The following is a 24,831-nucleotide window of genomic DNA, read 5'->3' on the forward strand; positions in this document are numbered from 1 at the left end:
TTTCCATGGTGCTGAAATGTTTAATCTACACAGGAACAAATGCAGAAATGATATAAGGAAAAACATAAATAGAAAATAGAGCCGACTGTTCCGGGGGGAGAAAAGAAACGAGAGTGTCAGCAGCCTCCCCAGGTGAGTCGGGCCACGTGATCCGTCTTCTTCTTGGTCGCTTTGATGAAGCCCAGGAACTCCAGCTCTGACACGGCACGGATAAAACGAGCGCTGAGGGACAAGTTCAGGATTTAAACCGAGGACCAGATTTCCACAAAATAAAAAATTTCCTTCTAGTTCAGTTTAGCATCCCACCTAATAAAGGGGATTTTTATCTAAAGGGTATTATTTTTTCAGATACTAGGGCAGGTGTAGCTTTATTTATAAAGCTGTAGTTAAAAAGCGTATCAGTGTATAAAAAGATACTGTTTGACTTCGTCCACTTTTCCAAAACCATCAGAATCTGGATCGTTGCCCTCTGCAGCAGAAACCACGGTGGAGTAGGCCTGGAAACAAAAAGAACAGCTCACAAACAAATCCAGATTTTGATCTTAAAGTCAGCAACACGACACTCTGATCAATAAAACCTTCTACAGACAGACCAGCTTGGATCAAAGAGAGGTTGAAAGGTGCTGTTTGTCTTATCGAACCAAAGACATGACCTAAATAGATTAGACTCAGAGAGACGACTCACCTCCAGCCAGTCGTAGAGGTTGATCAGCCGGCCACACTCCAGGTGCAGCTTGTAGGCTATGCAGATATCTGGAGCGGCGTTTGACACCGTCCCGTCCTCTGTCTTCAGGCTGTCATTCTGGAGGAAAACAAGGATTTAAGGTAAGTGAATGGTCAAGATTTTACTTTCAGAATGTCCTTCCCAGTCCCTTTAAACCATCTCTGCTCTGCAGGTAGTTCCCCCAAATTTCTAAAATATGATCGTCTTTATTGCAATAATAAATGATTTTATTTTGATCATCTACAAAGTTACAATTTCAAAATAAACCAAATGATAAATTCCTTAATCAAATGATCACAGGCCCAAATAACAGTGAAAATGACTCCAAGCTTCTGATTGGCTGAACTCACGACGTCTCTGCACCATAAAGTCAAGAGGCTGATCCGCCTCTCAATCTCTTGATTTGTGATAAATATTTGTGCCATAAGATTTTGTTTTTCCATTTTTAAGATACCCAATTTCCATCCGAAATGCCTCAAACCTGCATCGCTTGGTTCATTCCTTTAAGAACACCCAATTATTTTGTTTTGACTTTCAGCAGCACTAAAAAGCACAGATATTCCCCTCCAGGGTTTTATTCTTCTGTTGCAGAACTTTTACCATTATGAAGAAATGCTTCCTACTGGCTGCCTGCTAGCTAAGACTCTCCTCCCTTCTTATTGATAGCAGAGCAAAGCCTTGCCGGCCAGATTGATTTTAGTTGAGCATAGGTCATTCTGTTAAGGCTAAATACTCTTCATCTTTCTTTTAAAAAAATATGTTGTTGCATCACGTCTGGTCTAAACCGTTTTTGCTGAATCTGTTAGTTCCTCCCTTAAAATTAGACTCCTTCCGCTCCCTTCTGACCAATCTATCCGATGTTCTACAGGTGCATTACCGCCAGCTAGGTTGATGCAATTTAAAAGTCTTGTTAAATTTAATGTGACCAAAACTGGCTTCCTCTGCGATCTGAAAATTGTGCTTTATTAAACTGTGATGACAATCCTAATGCGGTTAATTGCCTAACTCCAATCTAAATTATCCCTTCCTTTACCATTCCTGGATAAATCCTCTAAAATTTTCTAACATCTATTTTACCAGGCAGAAAGATGTGCCTCTTTTATTAGATTTAGTTAGGGATATATTCATTTTCTTTAAAAAATCTTTTGCTTACTTTTAGGCACAAGGGGTGCTAGACCTGTAACTTCCTGGTTAATCTCCCCCTGAGAGTAAAGGGCAGATTAGACTTCTGCAACCGCACACATCAAATGTCGCTTGGGTCACGAACCAGTTTTGCTGGTTTGCTTCTGCACCGTCCTTCTGGAATTTCTAGGGATCACAGCGGTTTCCCGCCAATAAGCAACGGGGAGCCAATTCGAGAACTCGCGAGAACTTCGGCGGATGGTCACGTGAACTTTGTTTTGGCAGAGACCTTGGCATCTTTATATAATCCGTCTGCGGCATCGTACAAGTGGTTGTACTTCCGAACATCCTCGATTAACCTTTCGTCATAGTTGTTCCTCGGTTTTTAAAAATGGCGCGCGCCGGCACAGAATCGAGAAGGACGACCACACAGACAGCCGGAAAATCATACCAAGGACCAATTTTAGCTGCTTTTTGTCTAGGCACTTCCGCTTGAGGTCTGCGCGGGTTTGCAACCGTCCAACGCCTAGCCAGGATTTTTATGAGGTGCGCGACGATGGTTGCAGAACCTCTGCGTGGTCGCGCACAGACACAGATTTGACGGTTGCAGAGGCTATGCGTCATAAGCATAAATTGACCTCAACTCAAAAACTATCACTAAATGAACCAGTCTCTCTGGAACCGCGTTTTTATTAACAATCAGATTATGCAAATCGTAATTAGAAAAATAATCAACTTTCTAAATGGCAATATTACAATTTGAAACAACAAAAACAAATAGCTCACATTTATGATCTGTTTGTTTTGATGAGGTGTTTTTTTTTTTGGCCTCATCAAAATCCTTATATTTTAAAAACTGCAATGGAAACTATTTTTTCACATCACAAAAGTCATTTCATCTGAAGCTTGAGATAACTGCCAAAGAGGAGGAAGAAGACCAGTAGTAGTGGCAGAAACATAGAAATATCTCATATGCTGATGAAGGTTCTCAGTCATCCAGGTCATACAGGTGCTGGTCATAAAATTAGAATATCATGAAAAAGTAGATTGATTTCCGTATTTCCATTTAAAAAGTGAAACTTGTATATTATATTCATACATTACATACAAACTCATATATTTCAGATGTTTATTTTGTTTAATTTTGATGATTACAAATGACAACAAATGAAAATCTCAAATTCATCATATCAGAAAATTAGAATATTGTGAAAAGGTTCAAAATTGATGGCCCCTGGTGCCACACTCTAATCAGCTAATTAACTCAAACCACCTGCAAAAGCCTTTAAATGGTCTTTCAGTCTAGTTCTATAGGCTACACAATCATGGGGAAGACTGCTGACTTGACAGTTGTCCAAAAGACGACCATCGACACCTTGCACAAGGAGGGCAAGACACAAAAGGTCATCGCTAAAGAGGCTGGCTGTTCACAGAGCTCAGTGTCCAAGCACATTAATAGAGAGGCGAAGGGAAGGAAAAGATGTGGTCGAAAAAAGTGTACAAGAAAGAGAGATAACCGCACCCTGGAGAGGATTGTGAAACAAAACCCCTTCAAAAATGTGGGGGAGATTCACAAAGAGTGGACTGCAGCTGGAGTGAGTGCTTCAAGAACCACCACACACAGACGTATGAAAGACATGGGTTTCTGCTGTCGCATTCCTTGTGTCAAGCCACTCTTGAACCACAGACAGCGTCAGAAGCGTCTTGCCTGGGCTAAAGAGAAACAGGACTGGACTGCTGGTGAGTGGTCCAAAGTCATGTTCTCTGATGAAAGTAAATTTTGCATTTCCTTTGGAAATCAAGGTCCCAGAGTCTGGAGGAAAAGAAGAGAGGCACTTCATCCACGTTGCTTGAAGTCCAGTGTAAAGTTTCCACAGTCAGTGATGGTTTGGGGTGCCATGTCATCTGCTGGTGTTGGTCCATTGTGTTTTCTGAGGTCCAGGGTCAACGCAGCCACATACCAGGAAGTTTTAGAGCACTTCATGCTTCCTGCAGCTGACCAACTTTTTGGAGATGCAGATTTCATTTTCCAACAGGACTTGGCACCTGCACACAGTGCCAAAGCTACCAGTACCTGGTTGAAGGACCATGGTATCCCTGTTCTTAATTGGCCAGCAAACTCTCCTGACCTTAACCCCATAGAAAATCTATGGGGTATTGTGAAGAAGAAGATGCAATACACCAGACCCAACAATTCAGAAGAGCTAAAAGCCAATATTAGAGCAACCTGGGCTATCATAACACCTGAGCAGTGCCACAGACTGATCGACTCCATGCCACGCCGCATTGCTGCAGTAATACAGGCCAAAGGAGGCCCAACTAAATACTGAGTGCTGTACATGCTCATACTTTTCATGTTCATACTTTTCAGTTGGCCAACATTTCTATAAATCCTGTTTTTATTGGTCTTCAGTAATATTCTAATTTTCTGATATGATCAATTTGAGATTTTCATTTGTTGTCATTTGTAATCATCAAAATTAAACAAAATAAACATCTGAAATATATGAGTTTGTATGTAATGTATGAATAAAATATACAAGTTTCACTTTTTAAATGGAATTACTGAAATCAATCTACTTTTTCATGATATTCTAATTTTATGACCAGCACCTGTAGTCATTCTGTAAAAATTCAAAAAATATCCACTGGACTTGGTTTTCAAGATTTGAAGACGTTGAAGACTAGAATCATAGACAGGTTCAGATATTACAGGCTAACGATGGAACTAAACGACCCATTCATCAGTTACCATTGCATGTTTCCAAGCAATACAAGGCCTTGTCCATATAAGACTCAAACTCACTGCGGATCCAGACATTTGAATTGAGAAAGCTTCCTGGAGAGGTGGCGAAACGTCTTCAAATCTTGAAAACCAAGTCCAGTGGATATTTTTTGAATTTTTACGGAAGGAAATATCTCATGTTTTTACATCTCTTGCTGCCCGTCATCATGGACGGTGTGGGAATCCAGGTGGTCTCCACATATAAGTACCTCAGAGTCCAGCTTGACAATAAGTTGAAATGGTCGGTGCAGGCAAATGCGACATAAAAAAAGGGGCAACGCAGACTCTACTTCCTCAGATTAGAGATCTTAGGTCGTCTGTTGTGTGTAGGGACATGCTTTTCCTCTTATCAGTCGGTTGTGGTCAGCGCTGTTCTGTTTGTAGCATTACTAGCAGGGACAGGAGTTAAATAAACAAGTTCACGAGGAGGTGTGCGGCAGTGATGGGGAGGGAGGCAGTCCCTATGGAGGAGCAAAGGACCAGGGCAACGATGAAGTCAATAAGGGCCAATGTTGTGCACAACAATATGGTGGCTCAGGAAAGCATCCATAGATCGAGACTGATCTCTGTGAGAAACAGAACAGAGTGATGCAGAAGATCTTTTGTCCCGGCCGCCATTAGACAGTTTAATGCCTCTTGAAAAACTGAGTCTTTTTGAATTATTGTTAACTTTTAATCTAATTTTATATTTTTTTATCCTATTTTATATGTTTTTATCTTTGCTATTGGGCAGGTGAATTTCCCCTGTCTGGGATTAATAAAGTCAGGGCACGATGTTAACCATCGCCCGATCTCCCGGGGCAAGTCGTTTTTATTGCTGGGAGAGTACAAATTTAATTTCATTTGCCCGCCGGGCAAGTGCAATGATTGCAAAAAAAAAATATATTTATCACTCAAAATTACTTTAAAATCACAGACATTCGCTAAAAAAAACGACTGACAAACGTTGCCGGCGCCATTGTTGTTGTTTTGTAATAATTCTTGCGTGATTTGAAAAAGCTGCGAGATTTTCCGCCAGATGGCGTGATTTTTGTCCACTTAGCGGTAATTTTGATGTAGTTAACAAAACGACAAACAAACTAGAAAGCGCTATCATATGGCAGTCTGCTGTACAGTGATGCAGGTCATACATTAAAAAATGTTCATTAATTTTTTTCTCTTAGATATTGGAGAGGTGCATTTAAATGTTATAGAGCTAAGCATCCTAAATTTGTGACCTGTTATGTTATTATTATTGTCTTGTTGCTGCATTTATTTTGTCAGGGAAAACTAATCCTGAGTCAGTTAAAAGTCAGGGAATTCTGAAAAGATGTCAGACTGTGGAAACCCTGTATGAAATAACTATGTATAATGATTCTCTAAAAAAGTCACATTATATTAATAGTATTATCTTGTATAAACATACTGACTCTAAAATAAAAGTTATTCATTTGTGACATTGACTTCTGTCTTGTGATTTATCTTAAGTTTTTAACCTGTCAAGTTTTTTTTTAGATTTTTAACATTACAATTTATATTTTTCCAAGCACACAACAGTTTAAAGCAAAGTTTAGTTTGAAAAGAATGTGCAGGAAGGATTGAAAAGCATGTTAACACGGTAATGTAGGCTTGAGTTCATTAAAAAATACTGAATTACAAAATAAAATTTAAAAAACAAACATGTTTCATTGATATACACTATATTGCCAAAAGTATTTGCTCACCCATCCAAATTATTGGAATCAGGTGTTCCAATCACTTCCATGGCCACAGGTGTATAAATTCAAGCACCTAGGCATGCAGACTGTTTTTACAAACATTTGTGAAAGAATGGGTCGCTCTCAGGAGCTCAGTGAATTCCAGCGTGGAACTGTGATAGGATGCCACCTGTGCAACAAATCCAGTCGTGAAATTTCCTCGCTCCTAAATATTCCACAGTCAACTGTCAGCTGTATTATAAGAAAATGGAAGTGTTTGGGAACGACAGCAACTCAGCCACGAAGAGGTAGGCCACGTAAACTGACGGAGCGGGGTCAGCGGATGCTGACGCGCATAGTGCGAAGAGGTCGCCAACTTTCTGCAGAGTCAATCACTACAGACCTCCAAACTTCATGTGGCCTTCAGATTAGCTCAAGAACAGTGCGCAGAGAGCTTCATGGAATGGGTTTCCATGGTCGAGCAGCTGCATCCAAGCCATACATCACCAAGTGCAATGCAAAGCGTCGGATGCGGTGGTGTAAAGCACGCCGCCACTGGACTCTAGAGCAGTGGAGACGCGTTCTCTGGAGTGATGAATCGCGCTTCTCCATCTGGCAATCTGATGGACGGGTCTGGGTTTGGCGGTTGCCAGGAGAACGGTACTTGTCTGACTGCATTGTGCCAAGTGTAAAGTTTGGTGGAGGGGGGATTATGGTGTGAGGTTGTTTTTCAGGAGCTGGGCTTGGCCCCTTAGTTCCAGTGAAAGGAACTCTGAATGCTTCAGCATACCAAGACATTTTGGACAATTCCATGCTCCCAACTTTGTGGGAACAGTTTGGAGCTGGCCCCTTCCTCTTCCAACATGACTGTGCACCAGTGCACAAAGCAAGGTCCATAAAGACATGGATGACAGAGTCTGGTGTGGATGAACTTGACTGGCCTGCACAGAGTCCTGACCTCAACCCGATAGAACACCTTTGGGATGAATTAGAGCGGAGACTGAGAGCCAGGCCTTCTCGTCCAACATCAGTGTGCGACCTCACAAATGCGCTTCTGGAAGAATGGTCAAAAATTCCCATAAACACACTCCTAAACCTTGTGGACAGCCTTCCCAGAAGAGTTGAAGCTGTTCTAGCTGCAAAGGGTGGACCGACGTCATATTGAACCCTATGGATTAGGAACGGGATGTCACTTAAAGGAATAGTACACCCAAAACATGATTAGCCTTCATTTTCTACTCACCTCCATGCTGAACAACACTCTGGAGTACTTTTTTGATATCTCAAATGCATCTGGAGATCTGGGAGACTTCTTGCTGTCTGCTGACATTCAAATAATGGAGGTCTATGGCGCCCGAGACAGAAAGGTCCACAAAAGTCCACAAAAACTTGTCAATATTCCTCCATACTGCTCGTCCAATGTAATCCAAGTGTCCTGAGTGGGTAGCATCCAGAATTTACTCGAAACGAAGTCATTTAGAACGTTTTAGAGCCTAAACAGTAGTGTATAGGATTTCCTAATAGCGCCCCCATGCGCGCTCACGATTCTACGGAAGCCGGCAGACCAAACCAGCGCATTCAGCTCGGCAAAGAACTCATGCTCTTCCTCAACACTGAAGTCCTCAGACATTTTTCTTTCGTTGTTTCTTTCTTTGCACAGGTAAACAGCACATTTCTTCTTCTACGCTTGCATTATCGGCAGACCAGACGCTGAATGCGCACTTCCTTCCGGTTTGGTCTGCCGGCTTCCGTAGAATCGTGAGCGCGCATGGGGGCGCTATTAGGAAATCCTATACACTACTGTTTATGCTCTAAAAACATTCTAAATTACTTTGTTTCGAGTAAATTCTGGATGCTACCCACTCAGGACACTTGGATTACATTGGACGAGCAGTATGGAGGAATATTGACACGTTTTTGTGGACTTTTATGGACCTTTCTGTCTCGGGCGCCATGGACCTCCATTATTTGAATGTCAGCAGACAGCAAGAAGCCTCCCAGATCTCCAGATGCATTTGAGATATCAAAAAAGTACTCCAGAGTGTTGTTCAGCATGGAGGTGAGTAGAAAATGAAGGCTAATCATGTTTTGGGTGTACTATTCCTTTAAGCTCATATGTGAGTCAAGGCAGGTGAGCAAATACTTTTGGCAATATAGTGTATATACAAAAATGAATATTAGGAACTATATTTATCAAACATTATACTGGGCAAGTAAAAATTGTTTCTGGGCAAATGAAATGTGAAAGTCCCTAATGTCAACCCCTGAAAGTAACTATCAACATATCTATGTTGTTTTCAGAGTTATCTCATGAACAAACGTATTCACCTGCAATTTTAAAAGCATTTTGTAATTAGCAGAATATTGACATAGTTTGGCACACATTAATAATAGAAACAGTTTCTTTGTTTTTAATCTGCTAGCAGACCCCTTTGGATCCCACAGATTGAGAATTCTTGGAGTTTATTGTAAAGATAAGGGACATTCACTCCTCTAGATTAAATCCTACATCAGAGAAGCAAAAATAAGTCTCATCATGTGAGGGTCATAACGGTTTTAGCTTTTAGCTTAGTTAGCTCTGGTTTTTAAGGGAAGCTTAAACTACAAAAGCGGCATTCTGGCTCCATTAAGGGACAGATCCGAATGTCTGAAGCCACTTTCACTCTGGAAACACAACCTGGTTGACCCGCTAACAATCGGCTTTAGGTCGCCGGGTCTAACCCCCTGCTGGCAAGCTGGGCGGCCACTGTCCCTCACCACTGCGTGTCTGATAACGCATCACGCTGGGTGAGCATTGATGTCGACAAAGTGACGGAAATCTGTGAAGTAAAAAATGGAGAACAACATGGACACAAGCCAGTGTGTACTTGGAACCGTGCCTGAACTCTGCCCACGAATCTCCTCCTCTCCGCAGATCACAAGCTCACAAATCTCTCCATCTTGCCGGTGCTGTGCCATGTTTCCCGAATACAAGCAGAGTCGTTTGGGCTTGTTATTTAACACGCGAGCAGCGCTCAAAGTCATCACGTAGTTTAGCAGGTCAACTCAGCTGTGGTGTTCCCACTGCGTGCTAATCAGAGAAGATTTTAACGCGGATCACTTGTTGAGTCGTTTGACCCAGGTAGACACCCGTCACACTGATACCAAAAGCTGATCGTTTCCGGGTTTAAACAGGTTTTTGGCCAGTTTGAAAGGCGTATAAGGTACATCGATACGCAGCAGATGCTGGATATTAACCTTAAAATCATTTCAAATTTCAATTCCATGAAAACATGGGCTAAAAGTAATATAATATAAAGATTTCTTCTCTTCTAGTAAATAGTAAAACTGAAGTTAAGGTCAGCTATCTTTTTATAGAGAAATGCCATTTCTTTATTTGTAATAAGGTTCACTAATTTATTCCTCCTTTGGAATGATTGTAAAGGCATTTTTTCCTAGCCTCGTGAGACCATCCTGATCTCGCGCGCTTTCAAGGTTTCACTCACAGATCAGTCTGGAGACTCTCCGTTAAAGAAAATTTGGAGCCGTTCACCAAACGAACGTCCAATCAGCGTTGGCTTTGAGGCAGGTTGAGGTGTGACGCAACGAGAAGCGCGACAGTTCAGTCTAAAGAACATGGCGGCTTCAGCCGATGAAACTAGCGTTAGCGTGGCTATCGAGCAAGTTTTATCGGAATTACAGAGTATTTCTTCACTGAAAGAAGAGCAAAACACTGCTCTGGAGGCTTTTCTCAGAGGAAAAGATGTTTTTGCTCTTCTCCCGACTGGTTTCGGCAAGAGTTTGATCTATCAATTGGCTCCTCTTCGTCGTCGCTCTGTTAGTACGTCATATGCTTCGTTGATCTGATTGGTTTATTTGGCCCGTCTATCACCAACATAGGCCAATCAGCTAACCAGTATTTTCGCCCCTTCCCAAAATTACTTCAAGGGAAGGTTTCCAGATGGATATGCGGAGCAAATCCATCTGGCGGAGTCAGGTTAATTTTTTCCCACATTTTATCTTCTTTGCAGCCAAAAGTCCTTTCTTTCATTCAAGTACTTCATAAAGCTCAGAGATCAAAGGTGACCCAGAAATCATACCTGAATGTAGCTTTGGGGTCTGCTGAGCGCTGCCTGGATGGAGGTACGCGGCGTTGCGTTGAGGTGGCGTCTCACGGTGGCCGATGAGCTGTAGTAGCAGACTTCGTACAGAGGCCTGGACTCTGGCGGCGGCAGATGATCCCTGGATGAACGTCGGCAGACAAACCAGCTTTTATTTCTGTATGTAGGGATTTTCTTCATACTTTGAGTAGGCCGCTTTTTCTTACTTCACCAAACTGTCAACGAATTCCACGGCTTCGTTCCTGAGAAGTTCGAAGGGACTCATTCTTTTGGACCTACGGGACTCGTTCATCTCCAGCAGAGTCTACACCCAGTGGTTAACAGCAGTTTCAAATCGACAAAAGAGAACAGAACATGCACTGGGAAAATGATCTAGAAATAAGTAATAATGTCTGAAATTACGTGTATTTAGCCTTAATTTGAGCAGGTAAATACGATTATTTGCCAATGGAATCAGTATTTTTACACTTAAAAGAAGATAATTCGATAATATGTGCTTGAAATAAGAAGTGTAAATTGTCTTGTTCCACTGGCAAAGTCTCACCTCCTCAATTCAAGAAAAAATGAACTTATTTTAAGAAAAAATGACTTATTAAGATTTCATTTTTTTCCCAGTGTGGCTTCCTGGATGGATCGAAGGCGGCGCTACCTTCTGCAGCTGGAAAAGATCCGTTTTCTTTTGAAGACTTTTCACAGGAGAGGTGAACTTTTCCTCCACACTGGGGGCCATTTCTCCAGCAGCTGTTTTAAAAACGAACCAACAGATTAAAAGTTTGCTTTAAAAAAGCCCATTCCTACATTTTACTGTTGAATTTCAGAGACTGAAGATCGTGAACAAAGAAAGCTACTTTAAACTGAAAGCAGGGTTGAATATTTTCACAGCTTACCATTGAGCTGCTTAAATTTGGTGAGTAGTTCCTGCAGCTGAACAAAAGCAGCCTGCATTTTCTTTGAGTTGACGGGCTGCAGAACATCTTCACACTTCTGCAGCAGCGACATCAGCTCATCTTTTGCCAGCATCCTGAATAAAGAACACTGGTTACAGCTGAGGCCGCAACACATAACTGCAGATAGATAGTCATTTCATAAAAGGACCATTTCACCAACAATAAATCAGAATGAATGAATTTCATTTAGTAAGTCATTAAGGTAAAACTAGTACTAGGCTTATGTGTTTAATTCTGTCCAACTTTATGATTTTGTTTTCCCCCCCTCAGTCAACACCCTGTGCAATAATGCTACGTTTACACCGGACGCAGCAAGAGCAGCAAAATCGCGTCTGCTGCTTAATTTTTGCTGCTTATACCAGTTAGTTCTGACGCACAGCTGAAGCAGCTTTGCTGCTCTGGCTGCACGGTGCAAAAGTGTGTCTGACGCGCGTTGGGTGGCGCTATCCTATCCTTTCTTTGCCTTGCAGCTATATTTGCTGTGATCAGTGGGAATAAAGTAGTTTTTATATGTTTTTAAGTGAGAAAATCCACCTGAAAACTTAATCAATGCAGTCAGTTCATCCAGATTACCATCCTGCCTTCCAATATTAGTTCTGTCGGAGCCGCTCAGACCCGGAGCTCAGTAGGAATCCCAGTCAACAGCAGCCTCTGGCCGGGTTGCCTCCTCGCGGTTCACCGCGGCAGCTGGTAGGTGTTTTTCATCTAAATAATCTAAACTGCAGGCACCAGGTTAATAAAAGCGAACATATTCTGCCGGCAGATTTCAGCATTTTCAGTTAATTTCTGCGTTAATAAACTGTTTCAGAGGAGTGATCACAGCGCTCTGTATCATCAGCGCTGTGTCTCTCTCCCTGCCAGCTCCCAGATCACTGTCTCTGATTGGTTGATGCGGCGCGTTAAAGCTACAGTGTGTAATTTTCAGCGACATCTAATGTCCAGACTGCAGACCGCAGCAACATCAACATCTCCCCCCCACCGCTTCTCCCCCCCAACAGTACGGCGAGCATTACGGGACAAAATGTCTTCCACTACGTCCGCATCACCTACCTTCTCAAGTGATGAGGTTTGTTTACATAGATAATTTTAATACTGCCATCTATTGTTCAGTACCGTCTCAGTTCATCTCTCTCAACTTGCCGTAGTTACTTTCGAGCGTAATGGGCGATCTTGCAATCGCTAGTTTGTTGGCTCTGCGCTGCCGTAGCGCAAAGATGTCTGCCTCCATGGCTGCGAGACCCGCTCCTATGTAATTATAAATAACGAATTCTAAGGCAACGCAAATATTAAGGTTAAGAGGCTGAGCTCGTAGATGATGATAAATAACATAGTTATGTATAATATATTACATTTCTGACTGTATATCCCTGTAATTATTACACACTGTAGCTTTAAGCAGCAAAAGTTCAATTTTTTCCATCTCGAGCAGCAGCGCGTCAGATGCTTAAACGCTCCTGACGCTGCTCCTGCTGCTCAAAACGCGCTGCGAGACATTTTGTTGCGCCTTGATGCGCGTCAACTATCGACTTTGCATGTAAACTGTCCGGTGTGAACGCAGCATAACCCTATATAACGATCCTACTATTTTTTTTAAAACACTGTCATATGTGGAGGTACCGTTTTTACTCTACATATATTTATAAACCTTTTTCTTCCTTTGGCACATTCTTCTTCTTTGACTTTTTAAACTGATGTAACGAGTTAATTTCTCCACTGTGAGATGAATAAAGTCATTCAAAGGTTACTTCAGACTAAAATATCGATCTAAACCAGTGATGGCTAACTCCAGTCCTGGAGGGTCGCAGTCCTGGATCCCTCAGATGTGTCCCAGAATCAGGGATGCAGTGATGAACATTCGTTCACTGCCAATTTAATTCCGGTGCTTAAGTATGGATATCTGCAGATCTGGATACTGATCAAGAGCTCTGTTTGCTTTAATGTTATCATTATCACTACTGTCGATTTTTTTTTTTTTTTTGACAGACTGTCTTGAACTCTAAAAGCAACTTTAACATATTAATGTACAGGTGTATATCCAAAAAGGCAACCAGAGATTAGAATAGGGTCAGAATAGGAAGACATAAAAACAGAACGTTTCACTAACAGGACAAATTTCACCCCAAACGCAAATAGGGAACTGTAAGGGTTCAAATTTTAACCAAAGGGTGGATTCACATGACAACATGTTCAAAACTTAAAGAGACCCCAAACCTGATGATAAAAACAAAATCTGCGCAGAACAGTTTTAGTCGCACGGTGCGTTCTTTCCACAAACGCAACAGATTACACCACATGAATCAAAGAAAGACTCGGCAGACAGAATCCAGAGCGTTGCTTAGCTTTGCCATAATGACTGGATAAAATAAAAATAAAAAAAGTCATATTCAGGTGTTTTTAAGTGAAAAACTCCACCTGAACTTATCATCTTTGCAGTCAGTTCACAAGCACTTAAGTATTATTTAGTCGTTTTCCAGCAGCAGGCTTTTGAACCCCTTTGTAAACGTTAATGTTTAATTGTTTTATGGAGGAGCAGAGATCCAGCTCCTGGGTCAGCCTCTCGGATGTGTTGAAGCTCAGCATTGAGCTAAAAAAGCTCAGAATTAGGGATGCACAATATAATCGGCCCCCTATCGGTATCGGCCTGTATCGGCCTTAAAACTGAATATCAGACATCGGCCACCCCACCGATATTTAACCCGATATTTGATCAGCTTCTGAGTTTCTAAAGTCTAAAAAAAAAATACTACTTCTTCTTCTTTCTTAAAAACTTCTTTTTTACAGACTTAAAAACTTCTAAAGACGAGGGAAAAAATATACATTAAAATATCCCAATATCTTCATATGCTGATATATTGCCATTTAAAAACACCATATCAATCTCTTTTACTAATGAAATATTGCTATATGTCATCGTTATGCTACGAAATCCCCCGAAAATTCACGAAATTTTGCCATATTTTTATATGTTGATATATTGACGCGGTATCGATCTATTTTACTAACAAAGTCTCACAAGAAATTGCAAAATATCACGAGAGTTTGTAACAGAACGATGAAATTTCACGAGCTTTTGAAAGTAAAATAGATCGATACCACGTTTTTAAAAATCAATTTGATATCAGCATATGAAAATATATTTGAGTATATTATTTTTGTCAGAAATGGATAATAAAACTGCTATTTTCAATGACTACTTATTTTTGTCCAGCTTTAACATCCGTATCGATATCGGCTACATGAGTTTTAAAATATCCGCATATCGGATAGTGGCCAAAATCCCGATATCGTGCATCCCTACTCAGAATTATAAAACATCTCATTTGAACTGACTTGACTCGGCTTAAGATGTCGGGAGCTCTTGGAAGGGAAAAAAAAATTTGAGCAGAAATTGGCACAAATCCTGCCACGTGAAGCAGGCCCGAGAAGATTTCTTTGTAGAAATAAACTGAAAAGATCTGCAGGAATGAATTTGGATTTTCCATTTCCACTCATACCCAATGTAGAATCTAACCTGAACCAAATAATTAGAGGTTGACCAGGTTTCTGGAGACCCTGCATACTGAGGATCCTTTTGATTCACATCCACAAGATCGAGGACCCTACAGGGAGAAAGCAGGACAGATCCTGGCTGACGCATTCATCAGGAAGACATTGAGGGCCACCCATAAAAGCTCACAGCTGAAAACACTCGGTATGCAGGCATATTCAGGCATGGGTGGAGTGTTGGCCTAGTGGGGTAGAGCTGAGCAAAACTCTTAACCCCACACTGCTCCCCGGGTGCTACACAATGGCAGCACACTGCTCCCCAGGAGGATTAGACTCATTAAATGTTTAGTGGAAGGAAGGAAGGAATAAAAACAATGTAGCAGAAAAAAGTGGCAGGCAACAGGAAAATAAATAGAGCTCATTTTGGATGTAAACTAAAACTTGAACAGAAGTTTGGAGGAGATTCACAAGATGTGAACTGCTGCTGAAATGGCGCCAAGAGAGCAACCACACCTGAACACATGCAGGACGTGAGCTACAACGGTCTCACTTCTGATGTTAAGCCTTTCCTGTCCCAGAGACCACATCACAACTTCAGGCCACTGACCGTCAGCTGTCCAAGGTCCTCCTTCCAGGAGAAACAAGCGTTTGGTCTCCAGTCAGCGAGGAGCTGCATCGTCTACTAATGTTAGCTTCTACCAGTTAATTCCGGAGGGCATTAGGGCATGCAGGTGGCACGGTGGTTAGCGCACACGACCCATGTATGGAGGCCTTAGTCCTCGACGCTGGCGACTTGGTTTCCAATCCGACCTGTGGTCCTTTCCCGCATGTCTCTCCCCCTCTCTTATATCCCCTTTACTGTCAGCCTAATGTCCATAAAAATGAGCCACTAGTGCTTTAAAAACTCAAAAAAAAGTGAAAAATTCTAGAGGGCATTAAACAATGCAGAAGAAGCACTCACTGATGTATATAGTATATACTGCAGATACTGGTAATAATTTAATATGATCAGATTTATGCATAAAAATCTGTTTTAGTTGATCTTATTGAAAATAACAGAGATAAACTCTGTGAGTATTTAATGCATTTTGAATTTGGTTACTGACAAATTAACTATCAAGTAAAATCCACCCTGTATCATGCATTTCTTTCGCCAGATGAGGTAACTCACAGAAAGTCATTGATTATGGTGCCATCTAGTGGTCAAAAAATGGAGACGAAAACTAGAAAACTGAACAACAAAAAAAGGAAAGAGTTTATTCTCACCTTAAAAGCTTCATGGCTGACTGGTAATCCTCGCTCTCCCACACATTCCTCTCCAGACAAATCAAATGGAGCTCCCTGATCTGCAACACACAGCAGCACACCTAGCAAGGATAGAAAAAGGGCTCCAACGCACCAAAAAAAACAAAAAAAACAGTGCATCTTTGTACCAAAGGATTCAGCTCATGGAGGGGGGAATATTTACCTGTTTGCCCAGAGGGTAGCGAGGTAACGAGGAGGTCAGGGTGTGGAGACAGCGCAGGACGGGATAATAGTTCTTGTGGTATTTATGAAGATCCTTTAACAGTTTCTTACACACAACCTTAAATAAAAAATAAAAAAAAAAACAGAAATTTGCTCCTAGAATCCTCAGCTTGAACTAAAATAACTGGATTAATTAATCCCTAGTTTCGATAGTGCAAAGAAATCACCTTTAAAAGAGCGTTGTCTGTCATCAGCTTGTTCTGCTCCTCCTGCTCCTTTAGATACCTGCATTATGCAACCATAGAAAAGAAGGCTTGACCATAAAGAGACATAAAACAGCTAAATAAAGATCACTCCTAAAGTAACAGAGTATTTCTGCACCTCTGGAATGACGGCAGCTGCCGGATCCGCTCCAGGTCGCCGGGCCCCAGCTGCTCCACGTTTAGCTGAGCTTCCTTCTTCCTGCAGCACAGGGAGCTGAGAGGCTGGGAGTGAAAGTGCTCCAGAAGAGCCAGCTGTTCAGGGCGGGGCCAGAAATTCAGCCTGACATGTTTGCACCTCTGGGCTACATGTATTTAAGGAAACAGCTGGAAACGCTGAACTCTTACCTGAAGACCCTTTATGAAGTTTCGCACAGAGAAATCGTGGTAAAGGAAGACGCTCACCAGCACCTGCATCACTTTCCCATTTAGTTTAAAGGGAAATTTGGACGTCAGGATGAGCTGCAGGGAAACAAGAGGCAGTGAATCATGGGAGGAACGCAAACTAAAAACATAAAGATTATGAGGATAGGATCACTGTGAAGCCTTGAGTCCACAAATCTGTATCATCCTAAGGGGTGGAATTAAACAGAACAATAATATGAGGAAAGAAATTTTGAAATCTGTAAATTACTTATCTAATTAAAAAGAAAAAACATCTGAGTTGAACAAAAATAAATGAAGTCATCTCGATATAATGTTTATATGTGTGCAAAAAAAGAAACTAATCCAAAATAAGCTACAAGCGTGTTCTGTAAAATATAAGAGGGGAAAGAAAAGATCTCATCAGCTCATCTTTGCCCAATCAGAACGACAAGATTACAACAGATGTTCAGATGGCCTCACGTCAGACCGAGGACTGACATAAACCCCAACCTCTTGTTTAGAAATCAGTTTTATCCGACTGAGCTGAGCATTTTTTATATCTGAACACTCACATCATAAACATAGAAGCCCAGGTATACAGAATGGTTCAGATCTAATCCCATTCTTAAGTTAGAACGTCCTAGTCAAAGTCCTTCACTAAAAATCCCACTGAGGATTTAGTCTAAAATAACAAACAGAATCAATGCCTACATTTCAAAGTATTTTTGAATTGAAGTAGGATTTGTCGTTCCCATGGTGAGCGTACCTTGTCGATAACAGTGGTGAGGTGCTGGGTGCAGGACAGAGACTGGAAGAGCTCTATGCAGAGCAGCGAGGACACGGTGTTGGGCAGCATGTGCTGGATGGTGCTGGGCGACGTGGCGACCCCAAAGATGAACACCAGGGGGAGGCGGTGAATGTAGCGACTGTGGGACAAAAATGGCAGAGGTTTGTTTTCCTCCCTGATTGAAGTTGGCCCCCCCACCATGTGCAGCAAACATTTTTGTTTGTGCCGCTACCATTTTAAAGATATAAAATGATGTTTGTAGAGGTCATCAAAGGTCAACCAGCCCCCCCACTTTCTTCAAATTAGACAAAATTGGGTGTCAAACGAAAATTTTTGCTGCACAAATGGAGCCGCGTTAATTGGCACCCATTTTGCCTCATTTGAAGAACGTGGGGGGGGGGGCTGGTTGACCTTTGATGACCTCGAGAAATATTTTTTTATATCTTTAAAATGGTAGCGGCACAAACGAAAAATTTTGCTGCACAAACGTTTGACACTAATTTTGTCTAATTTGAAGAAGGTGGGGGGGCCGGTTGACCTTTGATGACCTCTAGAAGTAATTCTTTATATCTTTAAAATATAGCGGCACAAATGAAAATTTTTGCTGCACAAACGTAGCACAAACGTTTGACACCAATTTTGTCTAATTTGAAGAAGGTGGGGGGGCTGGTTGACCTTTTGACCTTTACATTTTCATTAATATCTTCAAAGCCAATGCAGCACAAACGACAATTTTTGCTGCACAAATGGAGCTGAGTTAATTGACACCCATTTTGTCTAATTTGAAGAAGGTGGGGGGGCTGGTTGACCTTTTGACCTTTACATTTTCATTAATATCTTCAAAGCCAATGCAGCACAAACGACAATTTTTGCTGCACAAATGTTTGACACTAATTTTGTCTAATCTGAAGAAGGTGGGGGGGCCGGTTGACCTTTGATGACCTCTAGAAGTAATTCTTTATATCTTTAAAATGGTAGCGGAACAAATGAAAATTTTTGCTGCACAAATGTTTGACACTAATTTTGTCTTATTTGAAGAAGGTGGGGGGGCCAACTTCTCTCAGGTTGTATCCTTCCTCTGAGATGCAGCGTCAGACTGAAGGGCTGGTTATCCTCCCGCAGCAGTGTGTCGCAGTGAGCTTGTTGCAGATGTTTTTGATGTATGCCCAATATTTGAGCGGGGTCTGCACTTTGTTATTCCACACTACAATGCAAGAGGGACAATCACAAATTAGCTGTGGGTCTAGATACGTCAGAGGCGGTGAGGAAGTGGGGGCAAGTTTGTGCGACAACAGAGGGACATGAGGGCAAAAAAGAGCGGGGATCCAGGTGGATAAAGGGTCCTAGCGTTATCGTGCACCTCGCTCTTCTAGCTGGTCAATCTTACGAGGTGTTTTCCACGATGCCGATCATACAGAGGTCAGGTCAGGGTAACCAGAGGGGCAGTGACTGCATCATCCCCCGGAGAAAAACAGCCTTTGGTCAGGCTGTCTTCTCCGTAAGAGCATCTCAGCAATGGAACACAGTGCCAGAAACCATCAGAGACTCTTTGTCATTCTCTTCATTCAAGAAGAATGCAAAAAAATGGCTTGTAGAGAGCCAAATTTGTGGGCACTAAGGTTTTCTAATTTATAATTACTTTACATGAATTGTATTTCTTAACCATGTTTTTTTATGTAATTGGTATTGTAATTTTATACTTGTGTTTATTTTTAAGGTTTCATTTTTTATACCTGGCTGGGGGACTACCGATGAAAATTAGCACTCCTTAACTAACAATGTATATTTACATTGTTTTAATGTTGATTAATGTACACTGTCCCCTTTCAAATAAACAATAAAAAAATAAACACAAACAAAACAAGCCGGTAAGGTACCAAACAGGAAATACGCATAGTGTAGAGCGGATGTAGATTTGATCAATCAGAGGCCTCCTGTCTGCGGTCACCTGCATTTCTGCGACACACACGCAGACAACCTGGTTTCTGAGTATAAATGAGCTTTCAGTTCTTAACTACCTGCAGATCAGAATGAAGTCCTGCAGAACTCTTGGGTTAAAAGCTTCCAAATCTTTGAAAATGATCACAACAGGAGGATGAGAATCCTGCTCCTCAACGACTGAAGAGCTGCGCTTCTTTCCAGGAGAGCTAAAGCTGGATTTCTGACCAAAAGAAAAAAACATTTCCCATGGTTACTCTGTTAATCCTTAACACCAACCTTAAAACCGTCCTCACAAATGTTTCCCTCTTGCCTTTGTTTTTGAGATGTACCAATCACAGAGAGCAGCCAGAGAGCAGTGAATGCTCTTGTGGAGCTGAGCGCCGGAAGGCTGAGTCTCCTCTTCTTCCTCCTCGTCATCCACTGCCACAACTGTATCCATCACTCTCTCTAGCACCCTTTTCATCAGCTGCTTCAAAGCTGAAATAATCAAACCCGACCTCAGTGTGCAAATCTGTGCAATAAAGCGACCATCTCTGAATTTTTCACAGATTACCTCCGCACTCTTTCGCCTGTAAGGAAACCACATGAGGAGTGACAGAAAGCCGAAGCAGGTCAAACAAACTCTGAAAGGTCATGTCGTGATCTGGGACATTCACACCTAGAGCGGGCATCAATAGAATGCATTTAGCATCGATTTGGTAGAAGCTCTAGATAACAGATTCTTCCTAACAGACCCAGCACGAGCGCGGCAGTGGGAATCTCGCTGGCCCTCATCTTGGATGCCCATTTGCTGTGATGGCGGTTGGAGGAGCACTTCCTGGTGAACTCCAGCAGGCTGTTCAAAATTTTTCTGTTGAGCTCGTCCTGCAAAGCCTGAAACAGAAGCACATCCTGATCAGTGCAAGGAGATATTAAAAATGGCTGCTGTGAAAATATTCTGACAGCATGTTTAAGCCCACAGGTGCAACTTTCTGAAGGACTGGTGTGGAAATGTTCCCACTAATAATTTCCCCTTACGCTCATTTACTTTAGATAACAGAGTTGAGTTCTACGGAAGAGGATTAGGGTCACTGAAAAAAAAAAAGTTAACTGATTTTTAAATTTTATTTCAGTTTAATATGGGAAAAAAAGTCAGAATTCTGACTTTAATCTCAGAATTCTGACTTTAATCTCAGAATTTTGACTTTAATCTCAGAATTCTGACTTTAATCTCAGAATTCTGACTTTAATCTCAGAATTCTGACTTTAATCTCAGAATTCTGACTTTTTTCTCAGAATTCTGACTTTAATCTCAGAATTTTGACTTTTTTCTCAGAATTCTGACTTTAATCTCAGAATTTTGACTTTAATCTCAGAATTCTGACTTTAATCTCAGAATTCTGACTTTTTTTCTCAGAATTCTGACAGATAACAAACATGTTAGCATCAAGCCATAGCCATGTCTGTTTTAGAGACTAGCTCTCTTGTTTTAATGACCTTCTGCTCCTCCATTAATGAGGGGACCCCTCGGGCACGTAAAAAGTTGCCTAATTCCGTCATTTTCCACCAATGTGTTACTGTTCCTCCCTAACAACTCACATCTTTGTCAGTGAAGCTGAGTGCTCCCACATCTCTTCCTTCATGGTGCCCATCTACATTAAGATCCAAAATTCTGAGTTTAAAGTCACAATTCCCATATTAAATTGAAAGAAAATAAAAAAAAATGTGTTAACTTTTATTTTTTTCAGTGGCCCTAATCCTCTTCCATAGAGTTCAGACCGTTTGAGTCAGTGTTTTTATTTTCCTCTCTCCCGCGTCCCGCCTCTCAGTGCAACATCAGATCTGTTGCTTTGAGACATCTCAATTGAGGTCGCATTTCACTGCGTACAGAGTCGCTACGTGGTTGGAGGAGAGACACACAGCAGCACTCAGTGAATATTAACCGGCAGCTATTTTGGTGTTTAGGTAAAAGTTAGGAGACGGGTTGGTAAAAAAAAAAAAATTTAGAGATCACGCCACCGAAAAATCTGTTTGTTAGACATATGGAGTTTTTTTTTAGCTAAAAATTGCATTTATAGAAGTTAGTAATATAATACAAGAAGCTTGAGAAAACAGTTTGTTCTTCTTTACTAGTTAAAAAAGCTTGAATTCTCAGAGGACCATGGTTCCCAGTTACAGGTTCAAATGTTTTCTTATTGTGCAGACAGAATCAGACTGCAGAGCTTCTACACATCTTGAAATTTTGCTTCTTTTTTAGTCAAAATCTTTATCGATAATTTCACATTATAACAAATGTGAAGTGGTGAATAGTCACTGCAGAGACATGGGAAGGATACATGTCAATCACACCATGCACAAATGACATGTATCAAATAAACAGGAAACAACAAAACCGAGCATAAGAAAATTAAAGAAATACAAGAAAGGGACAAAAGGAAACTGAACAGTGTGCAAAATAATCCCTTCCATGTCAATGCCAGTTTACTAGTCATATTCAAAACAAAAAATAAAATAATTGTTAGACCAAAAGCTCAGAGTGTGTAATAAACGTGCAGCATGGCTGAGATGTATACAAGGGCCAAACCTTTAAAGGGTCTTTTGAAATTTTGTTTCTGGTGTCATTATATTAGGAAAGAGGTTCATAAATATTTTTTAACAAAGCACAGAGAGGAGTGGGGAGAGCTGCAGGTTTAAAGGTGAAACAGATTTATTGGGATATGCAACATGCAATAAAATATATCTAAAAGTTTTCCAGAAAGTTTACAAGAGAAAAAAATATGCTATGCTATTTTTCACATGCAGCATATCCATATTTCCTGGAAGGAATTGAAATTGTATTTCTAGGGATGCGTGATATATCGATTTTGGCATCGGAATCGACTGTTATTCGTTATGAAAATGTTCTGGTGGAGTGACTGTAGGTCCATCACCCACCACCCGAGTGTCCTCACCAACTTTCATCACAATGTTACTCCTTTGTTTAAGCCCTATGTATCCTGGTGCAGTTTTTTTCATATCCATTCTTTATTTTATCTTTTTGTATTGTTAAGTGTTTAACTACCAGAGGTTTTGGCATGTCAACCATTTATTTATTGGCTGCTCCTCTGATTAATAACAACTTGTTCAGCTTTGGTTTAGCTGCATTGCAGCAAAGCCGTTGTTCGTTTGCTGAGCTCTTTAGTCTTTTTTATGTTTTCATTCTCCAACAAACCTCCAAGGTCTTGACTGACTATTATGGATTTATATAAAGTTTAAATAAAACACCCCTTTAGTTCAGATTGCTTTTGAAGGTATCTGGGCTTCTTTGAGGGGTATTCTGCATCTCTTCATATTTTTAGCTTATCTTGTTTTCTTTTTAAACCAGAGCTAATTTATTACGAGTTTTCCAATTCAGTTATCTGCTCATACCCAGGGGCATAGCCATAACATTTTTATAAGGGTGGCTGGGCAATAACCAATGTACACTGAGGGGGGGCCGAAAGTAGATAGGCACCAAAACTTCACGGTCAATCTACACTGTTCCAACAGGAAAATTAATGAGCAAAACATCCATATATTCTAAATAAAGACAAATTATACTTTCCTACAGCCTTTGCTAACAAATAGACGAATATATTCAAAAATCCGTGCTTTCTAAATAAAAGGTATAGTGGATAAAATTCTTTCAGGTTTAAGTTTTGGGCAAACATCTCTTCCATTGTCGTTACTTACCTACTTTTATCAATAATCATTCTGCATAAAATTGATATTTACAAGTACTAATTTCTACATAAATTGATTATTTAATACGTTTTTATTAAAAATAGTTATTTATCCATGATTTCACTAAAGAATCCTGAATGACTTGCAGAGACATCATTTTCTCTTTACCCCATAAAACACACATTTCTGCTTAAATTCTGTACTTATTGTTAATCTTAGTATATTGATGTGCAGAATTAACCACAGTGTTTTTGTTGTAAAGTAATAGTTAATATATGAAAAATGTAAATGTTTTGAATATTCCACTTGAGATTATTACTGTTGCCACCATCTGTATTAGAGGGAAATAAATGGTAGGGGTGGCCAATGATTGGCTAAGGGGGGGTCATGGCCACCCCATCTAGCTCCGCCCCTGCTCATACCTCGGTCTCTGATTTGATCTTGTTCCACAGATCCAAACAGAGCTTGAAACGCATTTTACTGCTGTCAGCATCTTCACAGCCGTGGGTGAAATAACTCTCTGAGAAGAAATTATTCAGGGTTAGACACCGACACCTTCCAAAAGAAAAGAAAAAACAAATCCGTAGGACGAGCTTAATATTTCTCACCCAAATCAAAGGTCTTCTTCTTCTTCTTCTTTTTAACACTGGGCTTAAACACGAAGCAGCCCTTTGTGGAAGACGTCATAAACACACAGTCAGTCTACAAATATGCAATAATAAAGCGATATTTAACCGTATTAAAGTTGAATGTTGTAAATATTGTTACCCTTGAGAAAGACGACGTCGCCATTGTTGAATATAGCAGCAGAAACCCTCTGTGGAGTTAGCCTGATGGATGTTTTCTCACGTTTCAAAAACTCCGGCACTTTAGCGTGACGTAGCACCACCTTCCCGCCAATGTGACGTAACAAGGAGGAGCAGAACCATGGAGGGGAGGGCTCGGCATATAATTAGTTAGTCCGTCTCTGATATACAACTGTGTTTTCGGTAGGCAAAAATCCGTAATGAACGTACAGAAAATATCAACTATATATAAACCATATACAAACTGTGAAAACCATGTGCACTGCACAGATACAAGAGGACAGACGTTTTTACGTTGAAACGATACGTAGGCCGCCATGTTTTGAGAGGCAAGGTCTATTCATAAACCACAATAAGCCTGCTTGCAAACTTTGTTTTCGAAATAAAACGTTTCATTTTACGATTTACGACATAATCACGATTAATTTAATAATAAAAAGTACTTATTATTGTACAGCCAGACTGGATATGTAAACGGAGGAATATTATGTTCTTTATTTTAGTAAACAATTGAATCCTATCCTTAATATGTTAGGAAAAGGCAAATTAAAATTCAAAGCATCTTTACAGTATTTACTATTACTAATATATTTAAGTTAACCTTAGTAGTTTATTTGATCTAAGGTGATTATATTACAATAAACTATGGGTTTACCACCAAAATAAGCAACAGAAATCTCAAA

At 40.7% G+C, this 24,831-nt stretch overlaps 1 protein-coding gene across 1 annotated transcript; it reads right to left on the reverse strand.

Annotated features, from left to right (window-relative positions):
* On the reverse strand, positions 1-24,272 carry orc3 (origin recognition complex, subunit 3). Its single transcript, XM_038306978.1, has 20 exons — positions 24,111-24,272; positions 23,951-24,011; positions 23,765-23,862; positions 20,396-20,534; positions 20,215-20,319; positions 19,972-20,138; positions 19,739-19,881; positions 17,700-17,859; positions 16,916-17,029; positions 16,689-16,822; positions 16,535-16,592; positions 16,309-16,425; positions 16,107-16,186; positions 11,295-11,428; positions 11,057-11,148; positions 10,614-10,711; positions 10,387-10,528; positions 686-802; positions 418-497; positions 1-222 (listed from the first exon to the last, which is right to left on the reverse strand). Exons 1-20 carry the CDS (start codon positions 24,132-24,134, stop codon positions 117-119), a joined length of 2,169 nt encoding a protein of 722 aa, XP_038162906.1. The 5' UTR covers positions 24,135-24,272; the 3' UTR covers positions 1-116.
* Between the last annotated feature and the right edge of the window lie 559 nt (positions 24,273-24,831).

This window comes from Cyprinodon tularosa, unplaced genomic scaffold (genome assembly GCF_016077235.1).
Source record: "Cyprinodon tularosa strain WSP-4 unplaced genomic scaffold, ASM1607723v1 ctg6, whole genome shotgun sequence".
NCBI classification, from domain to species: domain Eukaryota; kingdom Metazoa; phylum Chordata; class Actinopteri; order Cyprinodontiformes; family Cyprinodontidae; genus Cyprinodon; species Cyprinodon tularosa.